The 21,323-nt window shown below is 34.3% G+C and overlaps 1 protein-coding gene across 3 annotated transcripts in view; it reads left to right on the forward strand.

Annotated features, from left to right (window-relative positions):
- Positions 1–21,323, forward strand: part of CSMD3 (CUB and Sushi multiple domains 3) — a gene marked incomplete at both ends in the record, with an annotated part of 1,078,626 nt that overhangs the window by 961,733 nt on the left and 95,570 nt on the right. For all 3 annotated transcript variants that reach the window (XM_082674966.1, XM_082674967.1, XM_082674968.1), the window contains 3 exons: positions 9,684–9,872; positions 10,604–10,781; positions 11,654–11,799. In XM_082674966.1, coding sequence (XP_082531092.1) covers positions 9,684–9,872; positions 10,604–10,781; positions 11,654–11,799 — 513 coding nt within the window. The remainder of the gene's footprint in view (positions 1–9,683; positions 9,873–10,603; positions 10,782–11,653; positions 11,800–21,323) is intronic.

A 21,323-nucleotide genomic window follows, 5' to 3' on the forward strand; every position in this document is an offset into this window, starting at 1 on the left:
ATTTAGTGCAGTTTAGCTATTTTTACTATACTATTTCAGATCTTAAAAGTCTAAGATTTAAAATTAAATATTTAAAGTTATGATATTTTACACAAACAGTGCAGTTCCAATGACTGTAATATTTAATCAAAATTAACTTAAACTTTGATTATGTATCTGCACTAACTATTAAGGATTTAATGAGTATGTGATATTTTTGTTTTTTTAATTTTAAATTAAAAGTATTTTATTATAATTAAATTATAATATAATAATTATAATATTATTATTATATAATTAATTATATATATATAAATAAATTAAATTATTTTTTATTGAGGTATAGTTGATTTACGAGTATGTGATACTTTTGGATGTGAGCTCCACCAAAGCAGTCATCTTTGTGTTGTTCATTGATGTATCTCAAGTGCCTAGAAGAGTAAGAGCACAATAAATATTTGCTGAATAAAAGTATATACACAAAAGGAAATTTAAGAGTAGTTAAAATAGACATTGTAACATCCAACTACATGGGTCTAAAATGATTACAGTTTGTATTATGCTTGCATACATAATTTAAGAGCAGCATATCACACATCATCCTTTACATAAAATAGGAATAATTTTTGTAACCTCTTGGTTCAAAATTAACCATGTTCCTAAGGAAACTAATTATTTCAAAAATTGTTGGGGAACTGACTGAGTTTCTTTTTTGCTGCTGGAGGACTCAGAGCTATCTATGTGGTCCTTCTCTAGCAAGTGCATAGGGCTTGATGAACCTGACTTCATCTTCTTTTCTATGCCGTCAAATTCCCTCAACCTCTCAGGGCAATATTCTTATTTGAATGAGGTAAAATTAGAATCTGAACTTTATTTTTTTTGTTGTTGTTATCTTTTTTTTTTGAACTTTATTAACTATATTTCTCAGGCAATGTGCCCTTGAAAAAAGATTCACTATTTCCATAATAAAATCCTAAAAGATATAGCATTTGTTACTGTTATTGATATAATGCTGTATTAATATTATTGACATGTGCCACAATGTATTACAAGGATCACTAGATATTATTTGAGAATTACACTGAATTTTATATTATTTTCTTCACTAGTTCTTTATTCTATTTATTTTTTTAAATAGATCTTTATTGGAGTATAATTGCTTCACAATACTGTGTTAGTTTCTGTTGCACAACAAAGTGAATCAGCCATATGCATACACATGTCGTCATATCCCCTCCCTCTTGAGGTTCCCTCCCATCTTCGCTATCCCACTCCTCTAGGTCATCGCAAAGCACCGAGCTGATCTCCCTGTGCTATGCTGCTGCTTCCCACCAACCAACTATTTTACATTCGGTAGTGTATATATGTGGATGCTACTCTCACTTTGCCCCAGCTTCCCCCTCCCACCCCATGTCCTCAAGTCCATTCTCTATGTCTACTTCTTTATTCTTGCCCTGCAACTAGGTTCATCAGTACCATTTCTTTTTTTTTTAGATTCCATATATATGCGTTAGCATACAGTATTTGTTTTTCTCTTCCTGACTTACTTCACTCTGTATGACAGTCTCTAGATCCATCCACCTCACTACAAATAGCTCAATTTCATTCCTTTTTATGGCTGAGTAATATTCCATTGTAAATATGTGCCACATGTTCTTTAGCCATTAATCTGTCGATGGACACTTAGGTTGGTTCCATCTCCAGGCTATTGTAAATAGTGCTGCAAAGAACATTGTGGTATATGTCTCTTTTTGAATTATGGTTTTCTCAGGGTGTATTATATGCCCAGTAGTGGGATTTCTGGGTCATATGGTAGTTCTAATTTTAGTTTTTTAAGGAACCTCCATACTGTTTTCCATAGTGGTTATATCAAGTTACATTCCCACCAACAGTGCAGGAGGGTTCCCTTTTCTCCACACCCTTTCCAGCATTTATTGTTTCTAGATTTTTTGATCATGGCCATTCTGACTGGCATGAGGTGATACCTCATTGTAGTTTTGATTTGCATTTCTCTAGTAATTAGTGATGTTGAGCATCTTTTCATGTGCCTCTTGGCCATCTGTATGTCTTCCTTGGTGAAATGTCTTTTTGGGTCTTCCGCCCAATTTTTCAGTGGATTGTTTGTTTTTTTCATATGGAGCTCCATGAGCTATTTGTATATTTTGGAGAATGATCCTTTGTTGTTTTATTTGCAAGTATTTTCTCAGATTCTGAGGGTTGTCTTTTTGTCTTGTTTATGGTTTCCTTTGCTGTGCAAAAGCTTTTAAGTTGAATAAAGTCCCATTTGTTTATTTTTATTTCCGTTACTCTAGGAGGTGGGTAAAAAAAATATTGCTCTGTTTTATGTCAAAGAGTGTTTTTCCTGTGTTTTCCTCTAAGAGTTTTATAGTGTCTGGTCTTACATTTAAGTGTTTAATCCATTTGTAGTTTATTTTTGTGTATGGTGTTAGGGAGTGTTCTAATTTCATTCTTTTACATGTAGCTCTCCAGTTTTCCCAGCACCACTTATTGAAGAGGCTGTCTTTTCTCCATTGTATATTCTTGCCTCCTTTGTCATAAATTAGGTGATTGTATGTGCATACGTTTATCTCTGGGCATTCTATCCTGTACCATTGATCTATATTTCTGTTTTTGTGCCAGTACCATACTGTCTTGATTACTGTAGATTTCTGGTGTATTTTGAAGTTGGGGAGCCTGATTCCTCAAGCTGTTTTTCTTTCTCAAGATTGCTTTAACTATTCAGGGTCTTTTGTGTTTCCATATGAATTGTAAAATTTTTTGTTCTAATTCTTTGAAGAGTGCCATTGGTAGTTTGATAGGGATGGCATTGAATCTGTAGATTGTTTTGGGTAGTATAGTCATTTTCACAATATTGATTCTTCCAATCCAAGAACATGGTATATTTCTCCATCTGTTTATGTCATATTTGATTTCTTTCATCAGTGTTTTATAGGTTTCTGAGTACAAGTCTTTTGCCTCCTTAGGCAGGTTTATTCCAAGGTATTCTATTCTTTTTGTTGCAATGGTAAATGGAAGTTTTTCCTTAATTTCTCTTTCTGATTTTTCATTATTGGTGTATAGGAATGCCAGAGGTTTGTTTGCATTAATTTTGAATACTGCAACCTTACCAAATTCATTGATTAGTTCTAGTAGTTTTCTGGTGGCATATTCAGGATTTTCTATGTACAGTATCATGTCATCAGCAAACAGTGACTGTTTTACCTGTTCTTTTCCAATTTATATTCCTTTTATTTCTTTTTCTTCTCTGATTGCTGTGGCTAGGACTTCCAAAACTATGTTGAATAAGAGTGGTGAGACTGGACATCCTTGTCTTGTTCCTGATCTTAGTGGAAATGCTTTCAGTTTTTCACCATTGAGTATGATGTTTGCTGTGGGTTTGTCATATATGGCCTTTATTATGTTGAGGTAGGTTCCCTCTATGCCCATTTTCTGGAGAGTTTTTATCACAAATCGGTGTTGAATTTTTTCAGAAGCCTTTTCTGCATCTATTGAGATGGTCATATAGTTTTTATTCCTTAATTTGTTAATGTGGTGTATCACATTGATTAATTTTCATATACAGAATAATCCTTGCATCCCTGGGATAAATCCCACTTGATCGTAGTGTATGATTGTTGTTGGATTCTGTTTGCTGTATTTTGTTCAGGATTTTTGCATCTCTGTTCATCAGTGATATTGGTCTATAATTTTCTTTTTTTGTGATATCTTTTTCTAGTTTTGGTATCAGTGGAATGGTGGCTTCATAGAATGAATTTGGGAGTGTTTCTCCCTCTGAAATTTTTTGGAAGAGTTTGAGAAGGATCAATGTTAACTCTTCTCTACATATTTGATAGAATTCACCTGTGAAGCCATCTGGTCCTGGGCTTTTGTTTGTTGAAAGATTTTTAATTATGGTTTCAATTTCATTACTTGTGATAGGTCTGTTTATATTTTCTAATTCTTCCTGGTTCAATCTTGGAAAATTGTCCATTTCTTTGTGGTTGTCCATTTTTTTGGCATATAGTTTTTTATAGGAGTCTCTTATAATGCTTTGTATATCTGCAGTGTCAGTTGTGATTTCTCCTTTTTCATTTCTATTTTTATTGATTTGCATCTTCTCCCTTTTTTTCTTGATGACTCTGGCTAAGGGTTTATCAATTTTGTTTATCTTCTCAAAGAACCAACTTTTAGTTTTATTGATCTTTGCTATTGCTTTCTTCATTTCTATTTAATTTATTTCTGCTCAGATCTTTATGATTTCTTTCCTTCTACTGACTTTGGGTTTTCTTTGTTCTTCTGTCTCTAGTTGTTTTAAATTTGGGGTAGGTTGTTTATTCGATATTTTTCTAGTTTCTTGAGGTGAGATTGAATTGCTATAAACTTCCCTCTTAGAACTGCTTTGCTGATTCCCATAGGTTTTGGGTCATCATGTTTTCGTTGTGATTTGTTTCCATGTATTTTTAATTTCTTCTTTGATTCTTCAGTGATCTCTTGGTTATTTAGTAGCTCACTGTTTAACCTCCATGTATTTGTGTTTTTTACCATCTTTTTTCCTGTAATTGATTTCCAATCCCATAGTGTTTTGGTCAGAAAAGATGCTTGATACGATTTCAGTTTTCTTAAATTTTCTGAGGCTTGATTTGTGACCCAAGATGTGATCTATCCTGGAGATTGTTTCATGTGCACTTGAGAAGAAAGTGTATTCTGTTGTTTTTGGATGGAATGTCCTATAAATATCAATTAAGTCCATCTTGTTTAATATGTCATTTAAAGCTTGTGTTTCCTTATTTATTTTCTCTTTGGATGATCTGTCCATTGGTGTAAGTGGGGTTTGCAAGTCCCTTACTATTATTGTGTTACCGTCGATTTCTCCTTTCATGGTTGTTTACATTTGCCTTATTTATTGAAGTCTCCTATGTTGGATGCATAAACATTTATAATTGTTATATTTTCTTCTTGGATTGATCCTTTGATCATTATGTAGTGTCCCTCCTTATCTCTTGTAACAGTCTTTATTTTAAAGTCTATTTTATCTGATACAAATATTGCTACTACACCTTTCTTTTGATTTCCATTTGCATGGAATATCTTTTTCCATCCCCTCACTTTCAGTCTGTATGTTTCCCTATGTCTGATGTGGGTCTCTTGTAGACAGCGTATATATGGGTCTTGTTTTCGTATCCATTCAGCCAGTCTATGTCTTTTGGTTGGGGCATTTAATCCATTTACATTCAAGGTTATTATTGATATGTATGTTCCTATTACCATTTTCTTAATTGCTTTGGGTTTGTTTTTGTGGGTCTTTGTCTTTACTTGTGTTTCCCACCTAGAAAAGTTTCTTTAGCATTTGTTATAAAGCTGGGTTGGTGGTGCTGAATTCTCTTAGCTTTTGCTTGTCTGTAAAGCTTTTGACTTCTCCATAGAATCTGAATGAGATCCTTGCTGGGTAGAGTAATCTCGGTTGTAGGTTTTTCTCTTTCATCACTTTATATCCTTCCACTCCCTTCTGGCCTGCAGAGTTCCTGCTGAAAACTCAGCTGATAACCTTATGGGGATTCCTTTGTATGTTATTTTTTGTTTTTCCCTTGCTGCTTTTAATATTTTTTCTTTGAACTTAATTTTTGTTAGTTTGATTAATATGTGTCTTGGTATGTTTTTCCTAGGGTTTATCCTGTATGGGACTCTCTGTGCTTCCTGGACTTGGGTGACTATTTCCTTTCCCATGTTAGGAATGTTTTAGATTATAATCTCTTCAAATATTTCCTCAGACCCTTTATTTTCCTCTTCTTCTTTTGGTACCCCTATATTCGAATATTGGTGCGTTCAGTGTTGTCCCAGAAGTCTCGGAGATTGTCTTCAATTCTTTTCATTCTTTTTTTCTTCATTCTGCTCATCAGGAATTATTTCCACCATTTTGTCTTCCAGCTCATTTATTCGTTCTTCTGCCTCAGTTTTTCTGTTATTGATTCCTTCTACTGTATTTTTCATTTCAGTTATTGTGTTGTTAATCTCTGTTCATTTGTTCTTTAGTTCTTCTAGATCTTTGTTAAACATTTCTTTTATTTTCTCAATCTGTGCCTCCAGTCTACTTCTGAGATTCTGGATCATCTTTACTATCATTACTCTTAATTCTTTTTCACGTGGATTGCCTATTTCCTCTTCATTTATTTGGTCTTGTAGGTTTTTACCTTGCTCCTTCATCTATGACATATTTTTTTGCTGTCTCTTTTTTCTTTTTTCTTTTTTTATGAGTGGCATTGTGTTCCTGTCTTACTGGTTGTTTGGCCTGAGTCTTCCAACACTGCAGTTTGTAGGCTATTGGGTAGAGCTGGGTCTTGGTGCTGAGATGAGGAACTCCATGAGACCTCACTTTGATGAATATTTCCTGGCGTCTGAGGTCCTCTGTTAGTCCAGCAGTTCAGACTCGGAGTTCCTGCTGCAGGAGCTTTGGCATGACCCCAGCTCATGGACCAAGATCCTGCAAGCTGCATGGGGTGGCAAAAAAAAAAAAAGAGAGAACAATAACAAAATAAAAAATAAAATTAGACTAGGAAACTAACAAATGTTTTAGAATGAATATAAAAATAAAAATATAGATGAATCAACATCCAGAATGTACATCAGTACCACAATAGTAAAAAAGAGGAGGAGGGAAAAGAAAGAAAAAAAAGGCAGAGGGGAAGGTCTTGGCTGTGCAGGGTGGGGCCTAAGCAAGGGCAAGGTTTGGGCGGTGGGTGGGCCTATGCTTAGGACCCACAGGGCTGGATAGGCCCTGGGGGCAGTGGGGGGTGAGGCTTAAGCTCAAGGAACAGAAGGGACCCAGATGTGCCGCCCACTCCTGGTCTCAGAGGACAGGGAACCTCACCTGAGAGCCCAGCAGGCTTCCCGGGCTCAAATGGGCAGGGCAAATGCCCTCCTCTCCTCTGTTGCTCCTCCAGTCTAGGAGGGACCCTCCTGCCTGCCTCTCCTGATCTCCCCAGCCTCCCTCCTATACCCCCAGGACAAATGTGGCCAGGGGGGTGGGGGCGATGGCTGTGGAGGGCAGGGGACCAGCCTGGGAGCTCAGCAGGCTCCCTGGGCCAAGTGGGTGGGGTAATTGCCCTCCATCCCTCTTCCATTCTTCCTGGAGGGCCCCTCCTGCCTGCCTCTCGTGCTCTCCACTCAGCCTCCTTCCTATGTCCCCAAGGACCAACACAACCTGGAGGGGGCTTTGGAGGGCTGAGGATGGGCCTGAGAGCTCAGCAGGCTCCCTGGGCCCGAGTGGGTGGGGCAATCGCCCTTTGCTCCTCTCCCACTCCTCCTGGATGGCTCCTCCTGCCTTCTTCTACTGATGTCCCCAGCCTCCCTCCTATGCCCCCAAGGACCCACGTGGCCTGGAGGGGGCTTTAGAGGGGGGGTACCGGCTTGGATGCTCAACAGGCTCCCCAGCCTGAGTGGGCCAGGCGATCGCCCACTGCTCCTCTCCCACCCTTCCCAGAGAGTCCTCCCGCCTGCTTCCTCTGATCTCCCTGGCCTCAGGGGTGCCAATCCTGTCTGGCCTCCACTTCTCCCCCCTCAGTCCCCCCATGTCCTATTGGTTCACTTGGGGGTTGCTCCTATCTCCTTGGGCCTCAGAGTCCCCCATCAGCAGCAGGCAGGCACCCTAGTTGTGGGGAGATGCTAACTCCGCATCTTCCCACACAGCCATCTTGATTGACACAAGTACGCTGAATTTTAAAACTGTATCTTTTACTGAATTTATATCGTTGAGCTAATGACTTTTTTTGAGATATAGGTTAATTGATACAGATTCACAGAAGCAATGTTATTTTTAGATGATTTTGCGATTAGACCTTAAAAACATTCTGAATTTTGGAAAAATGCATAGTATACAATTAAGTGTACCCTTCTACTAAAGAACTTGGTTCCGAAGCTAACGTTATTACTGGCAACGTTATTGGGTTTGTTAAGCCCTGTATTATATATGATATTAGGATGGGAACTTTCTCCTGAACATTTAAAATCTATTTCTTATTCATCCTTATTAAACTAAATAGCATAGAAAGGTGAAATGTTATATAAAATATCACAGGATCATACATTTGTCTATGAGTCTTACCCTATTCAAGATTATCTAGCTAACTAAACGTATCGTGATCATTTCACAATACATCTAAATCAAATCATTTTATTGTATACCTTAAATTCATGCAGTGCTATATCTCAGTTATATTTCAATAAAACTGGAAAAAAATTATCTTTTACATGTGAGTGAAAATTGAAAGTGTTTGTTTCATAGAATAATATATCCCAACTCCTAATGATCAAATGATATACGTTTGTCTTCAATTGACATGATTCTTTTTGTTTTGATATATTTTGTTTGTGGAATATTAATTCAAATGAAAAAAATTAGAATAAAAGCACTAAATATCTTAAAAAGACTGTTAATTAATTCTGAAACCTTTAATTTAAAAATTAGAGTAATATTTTAATAAGCAACTTATGGTAGCTTATTCAGCTTTAAATATAAGTTTTTGATTTGGGGAATTTAGAATTTAATGTTCTCAACGTTAATTTTCTCAATTTTGTGGTTACATAGAAGTATCCTTTTCTTTATGAAATAGCAGTGATGGGTCAACTTATTCTCAACTAATTTGGAAAGAAAAAAGTGTGTTCACACATACATATATACATATATATATATATATGTATATATATATATGTATATATAGACGGGGGTGGGTGGGGGGAGGAAGAGAGAATGATGAAGAAAATGTGTCAGAGTTAACAATTGGAAAACGTGGCTGAAGGCATACTGGAGTTCTTACTAATCTTAGAACCTTTGTGTAACTTTGGAATTACTAAAAAATAAAAACAGTTTTTTATAAAAGGAATTTAATGGTCAGTAGCAAAGTAGTCTCTGCTGGTAATTTAAATTTTATTAATTATAATATGATTTTGAACTTCTTAAAAATAAAGTCTCAAATATTAATACTATACGAGTATATGTACTGTTTATAGGTTCAAGATTTATTCAGCAATGTTTATTAAGGACCTACTATGTGAAAGGCAATAAGCAAGGCTTTTAAGATACAATGATAAAAAAACAGGAACTTTGATCTCATGCAGAATGTAGAACAAGAGTAGTATGAACAAATAAACAGTTACACTACAGTGCCGAAAATATCATGATAACTGAAGTGCAAAATTTATATTAGAAGGAAATTTGTTTCCTAATACTTTATATTGTTAAATAACTTCTTTGGAGAAACTCAATAGAGAGATAGTGTGGTTTGTTTCTTTTAGAGGAAAAATTAGCTAAAAAAAGGTTAAAAAAGGCTCAGAATTAGGCTTACACATATATTTATTTTATTTTATGTACATACAATGAACCAGGAAGCAGTTGCATTATAGGTAAAGGGATCAGAATATGTTTGATTAAAATTATGGCTATAGGGTAATTTACATTTTCACTAAAACTTATAATTTAGATAGATTTCATAAGTGGGAGAAAAAACAATGCATCTTAATAAATTGTACTAAAAATTTAATATGAAAATTATACATAAATTCATATCATGCACTGACATCATTTATTATAAAACTGAATTACTATTTATAATCAACTGCAAGCAGCTCTACATCTATTTTGCAGGTTGTAAATAATACTCTTTGGTCTTTCAAAATTCAAAAAGGAAAAACTTTCTTTTTACCTTTTCCAGCCTATCAGTTGCAAAGCTGTCCTGATCCACGCCCATTTCGAAATGGTTTTGTAATCGGCAATGATTTTACTGTGGGGCAAACCATTTCATTTGAATGTTTCCCTGGTTACACGTTGATTGGAAATTCAGCTCTCACTTGCCTTCATGGAGTGAGTCGCAATTGGAATCATCCACTTCCAAGGTGTGAAGGTATGCTTCTAAATTGAAGCTTTTAGGTGATATCATCTATGTTTAATAATTCTTGATTTGGTACTCTTTTCTTGTTTGTTTTCCTCTTCAAATAGCATGCTAAATATACAGTTTTTCTTTTAGTTGTAGAATTATAGTTAGTACCCAGATCAAAGACCTAAGGCTTCATAATGAATAACTGGTTTTGTCATTATTGGCAGGAGACTTAACCTTCTTCACTGGATGCGAAAGTAAAGTTTGTTAACACTTCAGAGCTTCTTCTGTGTGATGTTTGTGTGAGTGCATCTGTGTTTGTTTAGTAATCATTCATATATAAACCAGTAACCCAGATACTACTACTGAATTTGGGCTCATTTCTTCTAAAGAAAAAAAAAACCCTTATAAATAAAAATGGCTTGAACCTCTTTATAAGGCCTTATATTTATACATGATATAAGACAAAAGTTGAACAGTGTATATATGGATAAAGTATTTGAAAGAAGAGAAAACAGTGCAATTTACTAATCTAGTGATAGTGAATAACTATGTAGCACACCTCATGCTGAAAAATAAATAAAAGCTCACTGTTTGATTCATGGTTTCCAGCTTCATTTTACATACCTTAACTGTGGTAAAAACATAACACAGATGTCTTTTATACTGTTTAAGAGGTATGAAATGTTTACCTTTTTCTTTATAATCAGTTTATTGCGATTCTACTTAAATATTTTGTTTTGTGTTTTTTTCTGTAGCTCTTTGCGGAGGGAATATAACTGCAATGAATGGCACCATTTACTCTCCTGGATATCCTGATGAATACCCAAACTTTCAAGACTGTTTTTGGCTTGTAAAAGTACCCCCTGGGAATGGAATCTACATCAATTTTACTGTTCTTCAAACAGAACCAATCTATGATTTCATTACTGTATGGTAAGCCAAGACCATTGTTATTGATTGATTCAACTGTATGTAGCAGTGAAACAAGGAAGGAATGAAAATATATCACAGTCCTCTGTACAAATTGCCATCTGATGTTTGAATTGGTGTAACTGAGGGTGACAGTGTGTGTTTTGGAGAATGAGACAAACAAGAGAAATAGATTTTAGCTTATTTGCCCATGAAGTAGCTAAACACATAGAACAAAAACTTTATGGGTGAAAAAATGATTTAAATTTGTTATTAAAATAATGTGCAAAACCTGGGAATTAAATCAGAGTAAGTTTAAGGTAAGAAAGTTCTCTATATACAGAACCACTGAAATTTAAAAGCCTGTATTCCAATAAGTTATTTAATACAACTACTGAATTTCTGTCATAATAATTCATCATAAAATATTATATTTGTATTATTATTATACTGTTAATTAAAGCATCTCTATTTAAACTAAAAATAAAATAGCTGAATTAATTATTGACAATTGGTTAATTGAACTACCATGTGACTTCTAAAATTCATTCTAAATTTAACAGTCTATGGTTCTCAAGATTATTTTGAAGAAAATAAAAGGAAGGCAAACTTCAAGCATTTGGGAAGATCTGGGTTGTGGTCAGGAAACCAAAGACAATTTAATTGATTACAGCTAATATGGGTACATTTCTTTTGGGTAAAAATGTGATCTTTTAAAATATGTTATCACCTAAATAAACATATACCAATATGATTTGGCACTCGTTGATTATTTCATCCACTGCATCTTTATCATCTCATATGTAATACTTTTCATTAGACTTTGTGTGAAACTTTCCCAAAAAATCAATCTCACTCTCCCTTTCTCCCCTCCCTGCTCTATGTCTCTCCTATAGGGATGGACCAGACCAAAACTCACCTCAGATCGGGCAATTCAGTGGCAATACTGCTTTGGAATCAGTCTATAGCACTTCAAATCAGATTCTAATCAAATTCCACAGTGATTTCACAACAAGTGGCTTTTTTGTGCTCAGTTATCACGGTTGGTATCATCTAGGCATTTCTATTTCGTCTGGCACTGTTTGAAATTGTCCTTGAAAAATTGAGTGTAATATATATATTCAACCAATGATTGCAAAGGTATTAAAATTTGACACTTTTTTATCATTTCAAATACATTTACTTGCAAAGAATGGCCTCTTCTAAGCATTTAGGGACATTAAAATGTGAGCAAATGGAGATAGGAAATAAATCAGTCAGTAATTACCCCAGTAGAAAATAATTATTTTTGCATGGAAATGCATAAAAGAGAACCAGCTGTTCATATTTTATTGCATGTAGTTTTAAAACATCAATCGATTTTTTCAATACAAAATGTTTAATCTATTTAACCTGCTGTGAGTCTTTCTAAAATTAGCATCCAATAACTTTATGCTTTGGATCACATTACTCATTCATTTATACTCTGTTTCACAACTATATCTATTCTAGAATCCTACAGCTTTAAGTGACTATTTCAGATCATTAAGTTCTTAGCTTTTACTCCCGTGAAATAATTTATGAAGAGTTTCAATTTCAATTCTTTGTATATAATTATTCTGGGTTCTCTCTTCATAACATTAACTTTTTGAAAGAACATTCAGATGGTTTCAGAGGATTTTTTTAAATTTCCTGTTGTGTTAAATTGTATTTCATTATAAATAAGAAAATGTTTATTTCTAGTGATTATATCCTTTCATCTGCTATGACCATAGTTTCATAAGCATATTCTGTTTCATATGACTTTGTCTAACCAATTCCATGAGCATCACAGGATCAATAAGCTACTAAATTAAATTTGCAAAACTTATATTAAAATTTCCAGGGTGAATGTGTACCTTGTCCATTACATTAACATACAATTTAATGTTTTCTTCTTTTTTTAACACAAAGTAAGAAAATCTTTGATACTCAAAGCTTATGTTACATGAAAAATATGGTAAGTCAAATATGGTTATACACAAAGACACTTAAAGCACATTGGGTCTAGAAATACTCAGAGAACAGACCAGAAAATATTTGATTTGCTTAATCTCAGCACTTATCAATCAGTAGATGATGCCCGATTTGTGCTTCTATAGTGGCCAGAGCTGCATGTATTATCTGGCATAGCCAATTAGAAAGCAGGGAGTTCAGTTAGATAACTTTGATTCAGGTTGTTTATTTTTTTTTAGTAACTCCTTTGCCTTTTTTAATGAATTGGTCATTGGTACTGGCAGTATGTATATACAGTCTAAAGCTGCAACAATAGCTTTATTACTTTGAAAGGTAATCATAGCTCAAGAACTACTAAACTAAATGATTTTAAGTTCAAAAGATGAATTCGTTGCTGAACTGTATTTTGTACATTTTCTCTCTTCACAGATCCCCGCATAACTTTTTATTATTTTGTATCTTGCCTGAACAAGTGATAAAGAAGGGACTGTTCATTGATGGACTGTAAATATCCATAAAATAATCTTATAGGGAGTGGAAAATTCTTATAAAACTTAGGAAACATTTCAAAGGGGAAATATTCTCAGAGAAAAGGATGTCAGTGTCTGTGTGTGTGTGTTTGTGTGTGTGTTTGTGTGTGTGTGTGAAAATGTGAAAATCTTTACATAGAAAATACAAGGATGACAGAATGTAGGTAAACACATACAAAATGTGAATGTAGATTTACATAGACACTTATGTGAATGTATATACATATATTCTCATTCCAAATTATGTTTCACCTGATTTTTGTAACTAGGTTCTGAATCATGTATATTAAAAATAGAATTATTTTAGGAATAAGGAAGATCAAATATTTGTTTAGGGCTTTGTTTTTCAGCTGACTTTGGACAAGTTATCCTTTGGTTTCCACTTTCTTCAGCTATAACACAACGTGCTATAATTGCTGAGAAGATTAACGAGATACTGTATATATAGAAATTACTCCAATTACTGGCATGTATTAGGTTGAACCATATGAAATTGTTGGCAGAAATGCTGAATATTGACAATTTTGTATAGCTCAACCCATGTAAGTGCTGTCATTATCACTATCATCAACATTGCATTGCAGAGATGAAATGATTGGAGAGAATGAGTAATATACAGTTAGCATAGTTCCTAGGACAGTGTATGTTCAGTAAATATTCCTTTCCTTACAATATCTTACCTCACATATTAGTTTTTCTAATAGAGTATTTATATTTATTTATACTTATATTTTAAATTTTATAATAAGGCTCAATTGCCAGAGCTTAGAGAAGCCTAACATTTGAATCAACATCTCTGGCAATTTTACCCAAACCTTAAAATAACCTTGAAATTTGGAGAGGTAGCCAGGGGTCATGTTAAAAATTGACAGATGCCTTATATTCTACTAGCCCTCGTAGCATAATTTTCCTAAGCGTGCTTTCATCCTGACTCACCTTTTCAAGAATGCATGATGCCTTCATTAAATCAAATTTAAAGCTACCCTATCATCTGGTTCTTTGATTCTTATTCCCCAGTTCCTACTCTGACTCCCATTAGATTCTTACTCTCACTGCCCCCTGAACTTCCATTCTTAAATGGTTTCTTACTCATCTTCAGTTCTTTAGCTCTACCTATCTTAAGTCCCATTTCTCCTTTTCTTGATAATTCAAACTCATAGGGATCACTACCATCTTTTCTATGATTGCACTTACTCTTTTCACCAAACTTTTCAGAACTTACAGTATGCTGTATTGTTTTATATGCCTTGTGAGTTTAATAATAGTGAGTGCTTTTATGAGGACACAGATCACACTTATGCTTCTTAATCCTTTCATAGTTTTATTATTGACTAAGTAATTATAGTTTAGTCTTATGGTCACGTGTGTTCGATTCTTTTTAAAATGTTGTCCAATTGAGTTTATTTGAGCTGTCTTAGTGACAACTTTTAAAAAGGTGATTTTACAGTTATGTACATGTGTGCTCATCCCTTCTCACAAAAACAAAAAAGATGCCTGTTTGCAAATTGGTATTAATATAATTAGTACAATTTAATATAACCGAAAATATAATATTCATATCCATGGCTCGTATTCAGTAGTTATAGCTTAGTGCCAAAATGAGCTCTCATAATGGTAAAACAAAAACAAAAAACTGGTCAGGTCATTTGGTACTTTTTCATAAGTTAACCAGGGAGATAATTCACTATTTAACACTTAGTTTAAGGTGATTTAATATACCTACGCTTAGAATGGTTTACTACCCCACTCAGTTTTCTTTATATTCTCTTAGTGATATAATAGCTCCTTCTGTTATGCCCAAACCTATAAGTCAGAAGTGGTTTTCTTAGGACTTGTTTACTTATTTTATAAATTTAACAGATCAGTATTTTCATATATTTTCTTAAGTTCACATTGATTATTTAAGTTTTATTTATTAATATATTTTTAATATGTCTGAAAGGAGAAAAATGTGTTTTTATGAGATCTAGTCAGATATGTCTTTTATAAAACATCACCTTCATAAAGCCTTTCATGATCAAAAATAACATTCCTAAAAAGCTTTGGAAAATGAAAGTTCTATGCAATGAAGAAATAGGGCAGGCATAAATGTTGAGGCACTTTATCTCAGATACCGTATTTCTTTTTCATCTGAGGAAATCTGCTAGTCTTTCTCTGTATTACTATAACCGTAATTCCCTAAAGAAATAGCTGAATTTTCTTTTTTTTTTTTTTGCGGTACGCGGGCCTCTCACTGTTGTGGCCTCTCCGGTTGCGGAGCACAGGCTCCGGACGCGCAGGCTCCGGACGCGCAGGCTTAGCGGCCATGGCTCACGGGCCTAGCCGCTCCGCGGCATGTTGGATCTTCCCGGACCGGGACACGAACCCATGTCGCCTGCATCGGCAGGAGGACTCTCAACCACTGCGCCACCAGGGAAGCCCCTGAATTTTCTTGATATCTGCCATAGAGTCAAGATGGGTTTGTCTTATAATAAATAATAACAGTATTCAGTCCTAATCAATGACTTCCTGAAAGTAAATTACAAAAAACCTGTTTCAACTGCATGTTTTTACAGACACTAACTTTGTATAGTCACTCTAATAGCGATAGCTACCATTTGCTGAATACTTAATATGCCAGGCACTATGCTAGATGCTTTCCATGCTAATTTTTGTAATAACTCTGCAATATAAGTATTATTATCCCTATTTTAATAATTAAAGAACCAAAAGACAGAAATTTGTAACATATATAAAGCCAGAGAACTAATAAATAGAAGGGCTGCTGGGAATTCAAAATAGGTCTGTCTGACTTAAGGACTGACCTCTTTTTAAATAATGACAACAATAACAGCAATCATAATAATAGCTAAACTATACTGAGTTCTTACCAAGTGCCAGGTAGTGTCCTAAGCTGGTATTATCTCATGCATAGATTATATTTAATGGTATGTAAACATAATTTTTCTTTAAAAATTGGCAATGATTTTCATTTTTATCAAGATAAGTCATCTCACTTTCTAGAAAATACCTCTCCTAATTACAACTTGGAACTTTGAACTTTTTAGTGCTTCTCTTCCCCAGGATCTACAGGCTAACAACAATATGTTGGTAGGTTTATCACAGATTAGTGTGTTCCTCTTTGTAGTTTCCAAAATGTGCTATGGTGATGAGAAAATAAGATAAGTTTATTGGGAATCTGACTTATGCCAACCACTGTAGTATAGCCAGAATATATATTTATTAATTTAAAACATAAAGTATCATTTTAATGCTTAAATCTATTATCCAGGGTACCTCTTTTTCTAATATCAGATATTAGGGAACCTCAATCATTACAGAAGATTTTCTTAGGATAATACAATTTAATAATATATATTATCCATTGCTTTCTGTTATTGGCACAGCTTCTGTGAATGAGTGGGTTGATTATATATTGAATTTCAGATTATTTTTAAGAAATGTATTTTAAAAGCCTGTAATACCTTTTAGGTCATCTTTTAAGGTTATATTGCCTTTACAATGAATGCTGTATTTGGGGACAAGTATATTTAACTCCACAAAGTCTCATCCTAAAAGAGACTACTGTAGATATAAGGACACATTTTATATAAAACATAAATCACCATTGCTTTGAACTGTGTGACCCCATTGCCTCCCACAACGTAAAGATCTGACCTCCTTTCATATTTCAGTAGATAGAGCATTGAGCTGATGAAATGTTTCATTGTTTGATTTCCAGAGAGCATAGGGGGTATGAACATCATACAATTTTATATATATATACAGCTAAAAAACCAAACTAGTAAAACTATAATGATGAAAAGATACTGCCATTTACTATTATTTAAATGACTACTTAGTGATTACTTAAATGACAAAAAGTCATGTCAAAATTGCTTACCATATTTTGGTATTTTGCTGTGTGTGATAAGATGGCATTTTTATTCTACAGTATCTCAACCCCCTCCAGCCAAAGTCCATCAGGAACATCTCTGTAGTTAAACAAAGTTGAGTTTATAGGCTCACTGTAATGTGTGGGACAACATACCATGAGAAACCCCGTGGAGTCTCAGTGAGAGGGTGTTAGGAGGGGCTTGTTATAGGATTTGGGCTGTGTAAGATGGTTCTGGAAAGTTCAAGGAAGCATGCTTTTCCTCTGGGTTGGATGCTCTTAGAAAATTGCAGCAGTTCTATAATTGGGTATCTTAATTTTTTTCTAGAAGGTGGAAGGTATGGAACACACCTAAAACTATGATTGGCGTGGGGTAGCAGCATTCTCTCGTACTAGCTGAGATGGAGGAATCTTGGTCATATTGGTGGTTTGGATAGCGTTTTCATTTTGTTTTATGGTTTTTGTTTTGTCTTTTCTATGCTCAGACATGATTTGGGAAAGGTCTTATTTTTGTCTTTTTCCAACAAGGTCAAAGAGCTATCATGTCTGATGTTAGTTGTTAGTTAAATTGATTACAGTCAACAGTAGAAAATCATGGCCTATCAGTTAGAGCCAGGCCGGCTCCAAGCCAACAGCATACAGGGGCTGTGCTTTGTTTTGTTTTCTTTTGCTTTTTTTTCTTTAGTCTTTTCTTTTCAATATGCAGAATAAAGTGATGGTTAAAGAGCTAAAACGTGTTCCTTCATAGCCAAAACAAACCAAACTATGATAGTAAACAGAAAAAGGAAAATAGAGACTGACAAAGAAAAAATTGTCACCTCTGATGTGCTCTGTTATCTACTAATGTGCCAGGCAACTCAACCGTGTAGAGAAGAGACCTTTAGCACATTACTTTTCAGACTCTAATGGTCTCAGTACTAAGGTAGGATACTTTCCATTAGCTACTGGAATATGGGGAAGTCACTTCATGCAAAAGATATTGGAATTTTCTTATGGATAATTCAGGATATTTCCCAAAAGCTTGTTTACTATACTTCTGTTTTTCCGTCTCTAGGAAAATACCTAGTAACTTCTTGTTGATCCATTTCTAATGATCCATTCCATTTCTCTATCTCATCTCCAAATCTAGGGCTGAACATTTTCTCTTGAATTCAAAGATTCTCCCTTCTATAGGCAGAGAAACAAATGGATTATAAAATACTAACAGATAAAACGTGATATTTGTAAGTAATTTAAGCACCACTGAAACTTACCTGTATGGTTCATATCAATTCACTAGCAGACTTTCTCCAAAATGGAAAAAAAAATTACTAATTATTTTTTCTTCTTAATTGGAACTCAGATAGCATTTGTTTAAATGCTCCTAACTCTACTTTCAAGTGGAGCTGCTTAAAGTTATTTTACATAACTTTTGAAATAGCCTTACCAGAATTACATAACTGAGTATGTAATTATCAGTGCTTTTTCTCCTCCAAATCTTCCCCAAATCATGAAGTTATCATACTTGAACTAATCTGGGTCACCACTGAAGTACAATAGTGGTTATAGAGAACTTAGAATTTATAAGAGCACATAGAACATTTTCTTTTCCTCTGTAAGAAATACTGCATCCTTATTTGGCAGAAAGGTTGTGCACTTGTGCTTTTGTGGTTTAGAGAAGGAATGGCAATTTGCCAGTGTCCTGTTGTGTCTTTTTTTGAAGAAGCCTTGAATAGCTCAGTTGAACTGAAGTAGATAAAAGCAGCAGCATTCTTTTCTGGAATTGGGTTGGTTATTTCATTACAAAGAAAATAGGAAATGAAAAATAACCAATATATATTGCCAGAATTAAACTCTAAAGTGATTTTAAGAAGCAAATTTGTTGGACCAGGAACCAGACATCTGTACACATTTGAATGAAAACAGAGCACTGTTCAAACAATGATCATCCTCAAAAGATACTGACAGGCACTCTAACCCACAATTGCCTCTGTTTCATCCCATTTGCAATTTTAGAGCTAGAGTCTTCTTAGAGAAGACTATTTGTTTCGAGACTCTTTCCCTCCTGAAAAAAACCTATATTTTGTGTATTACTTAGCAAATATTTGTTGGATTATAAGTAAAGTGAAAGGAGCTTATTACTCAATTGTGAAAAAGACACATGAAGAATCTCCTCCCTTATGTTACTTAAAGCCTAGATGGAGTCACAAATAGTGAAAAAGTAAGCTAATAAATGGAAAATAATAAATGTTGAAACAAGTCATGATATCCAGTTACAGGCAGAACTGAAACTTTTAAATTGTATCATCAAAATTTTAAATAGCATGAGTATGTATTTTAGTCCATGTTTTCCATGGATTGTTCTATTTAGAAACAGCTTCAAAGTGATGACCATTAATGGAAAAACTGCGTAACATAGATATTTACACATTTAAAATACACATTTAAGCTAAATCTGTGTTCTCTTTTAGATGAATCATTTTATTTGACATGCCATTCACCTTTAAGACACCATTGACTTATTTAATAACTATGCAAGGGCATCGTATCCTACATGTCATGATTGTATGTGCTACAAAACAGAGTTCTGTGATTAGAAAATAAGAGTAAAGGGTAGGAGGAGGTAGGTAGTGAAGAGCTCAGAAGATATGTTTATCCTGGTGATGTAAAACTGGGAATTGAGACACAAAGTCAGACTTGAAGTCAAAAGGATCAATGAAATCACTTAGGTGGAGATTGTAGGAAATTTGTTCGAAGGAAAATTTATTCAGAATTCAAATCTATAAAATTGATGAAAATAGAATTGCTCTTATTGTAGAGGAAGGAGGTACGGACATTACACCTCCTCACACCCTCCATCACATCACCCACGTGGTCTTGGGAAAATAACACAGTATCTCTGAGCATCATCTTCCTCATAATAATAATTTCCAACCTCTAGTCTTTTAAACTCTCCAGCTGAGTTATCTAAGTCATTCTAAGCAGGTTCTACAGATGACAGGAGTCATGAATTCCTCATTGATAAAAATATGCTTCTTCTTTAAAATAAAATAATTTTTGATTAGCATGAAGATTAAAAACAAGTTTACAGGCAAACAAAGATCAGATAAAATGCTCTCCTCTAAAGCAATTATACTCCAATAAAACAATAAATAAATAAAGCATAATCTTATAAGGATTTCTCCCTGTAGGGCTCTCTGTATCTTCCTCTCCCCCTTCCCTTACCTCTCTGGCGTTTCTCACAACTACCTTTTACCTTGATAATTGTAATTTTTGCTCATGTTTCCTCCTCTGAATGCTCTTCTGCCAATGATTACCCTTCAGCACTGGAAAAAATCGTACTCATCCTTTAAAATTTATCTCATTCATTTCTTTTTATCAGAATTTTCCTTAACTAGTCTAGTTGATATTCCTCAGTACTCTCGTAATACTCTCACAATAGGGCCCATACTGAAGATATGGGCTTTGACATTGAAGGACATAGGCTGGACTTCTGGATAAACCCTGTACTAGTTGTGTGATCTCGGGCAAGTTACTATGCCTTTAAACCTCCTTCTTTTTATCTCCGAATTGAGGTACATAAAGAAATTAACTCCTAAGTTTAAGTAATAAAATTATGCATATAAAACACATTTTTCTTCAAGGTTATAACAGCGTAAAATGTGTTTCTTAAATTAATAATAGTATATTACATCTTTGAAGACAACTAGTGAAAACAAGGCTTTAACTAAGCAAACAGTTGTGATACAGATATCATATAGGGCCAGTAGTCATGATACTTAGATTCATAGAGACCTTTTTTCAGTGGCCTTTACCTTATGCCAAATAAGAATCTACCTAATCTAATGGGATGACCAGTTTAGAAACATAAAATTTAACATAAATATATTAATCTAGCATGGTGAAAGAAGGCTCTGGAGCCAGACTGTCTATGTTCAAATCCCAGCTCTGCCATATTATAGCTGTATGAGTTGGACAAATTCTTTAATTCTTTTAACAGTTTTTCTTTTATATAATGGGAATAATTATAGAACTCATTACATAAATTAAGTAATAAAATAAATAAAATTTTTGTGAGGACTAATAGAGTTAATATAAATAAAATGTTCATAATATTCCTTGGAATAGAGTAAGCCTTGAGTATTGTTCGCAATTATGACTGAATGCTAGGCACTTTGCTAGATGCAGGGGATTCTGCGATGAACCTTG

The sequence above is a fragment of the Grampus griseus genome (genome assembly GCF_964374135.1).
Source record: "Grampus griseus genome assembly, chromosome: 17".
Lineage (NCBI taxonomy): Eukaryota > Metazoa > Chordata > Mammalia > Artiodactyla > Delphinidae > Grampus > Grampus griseus.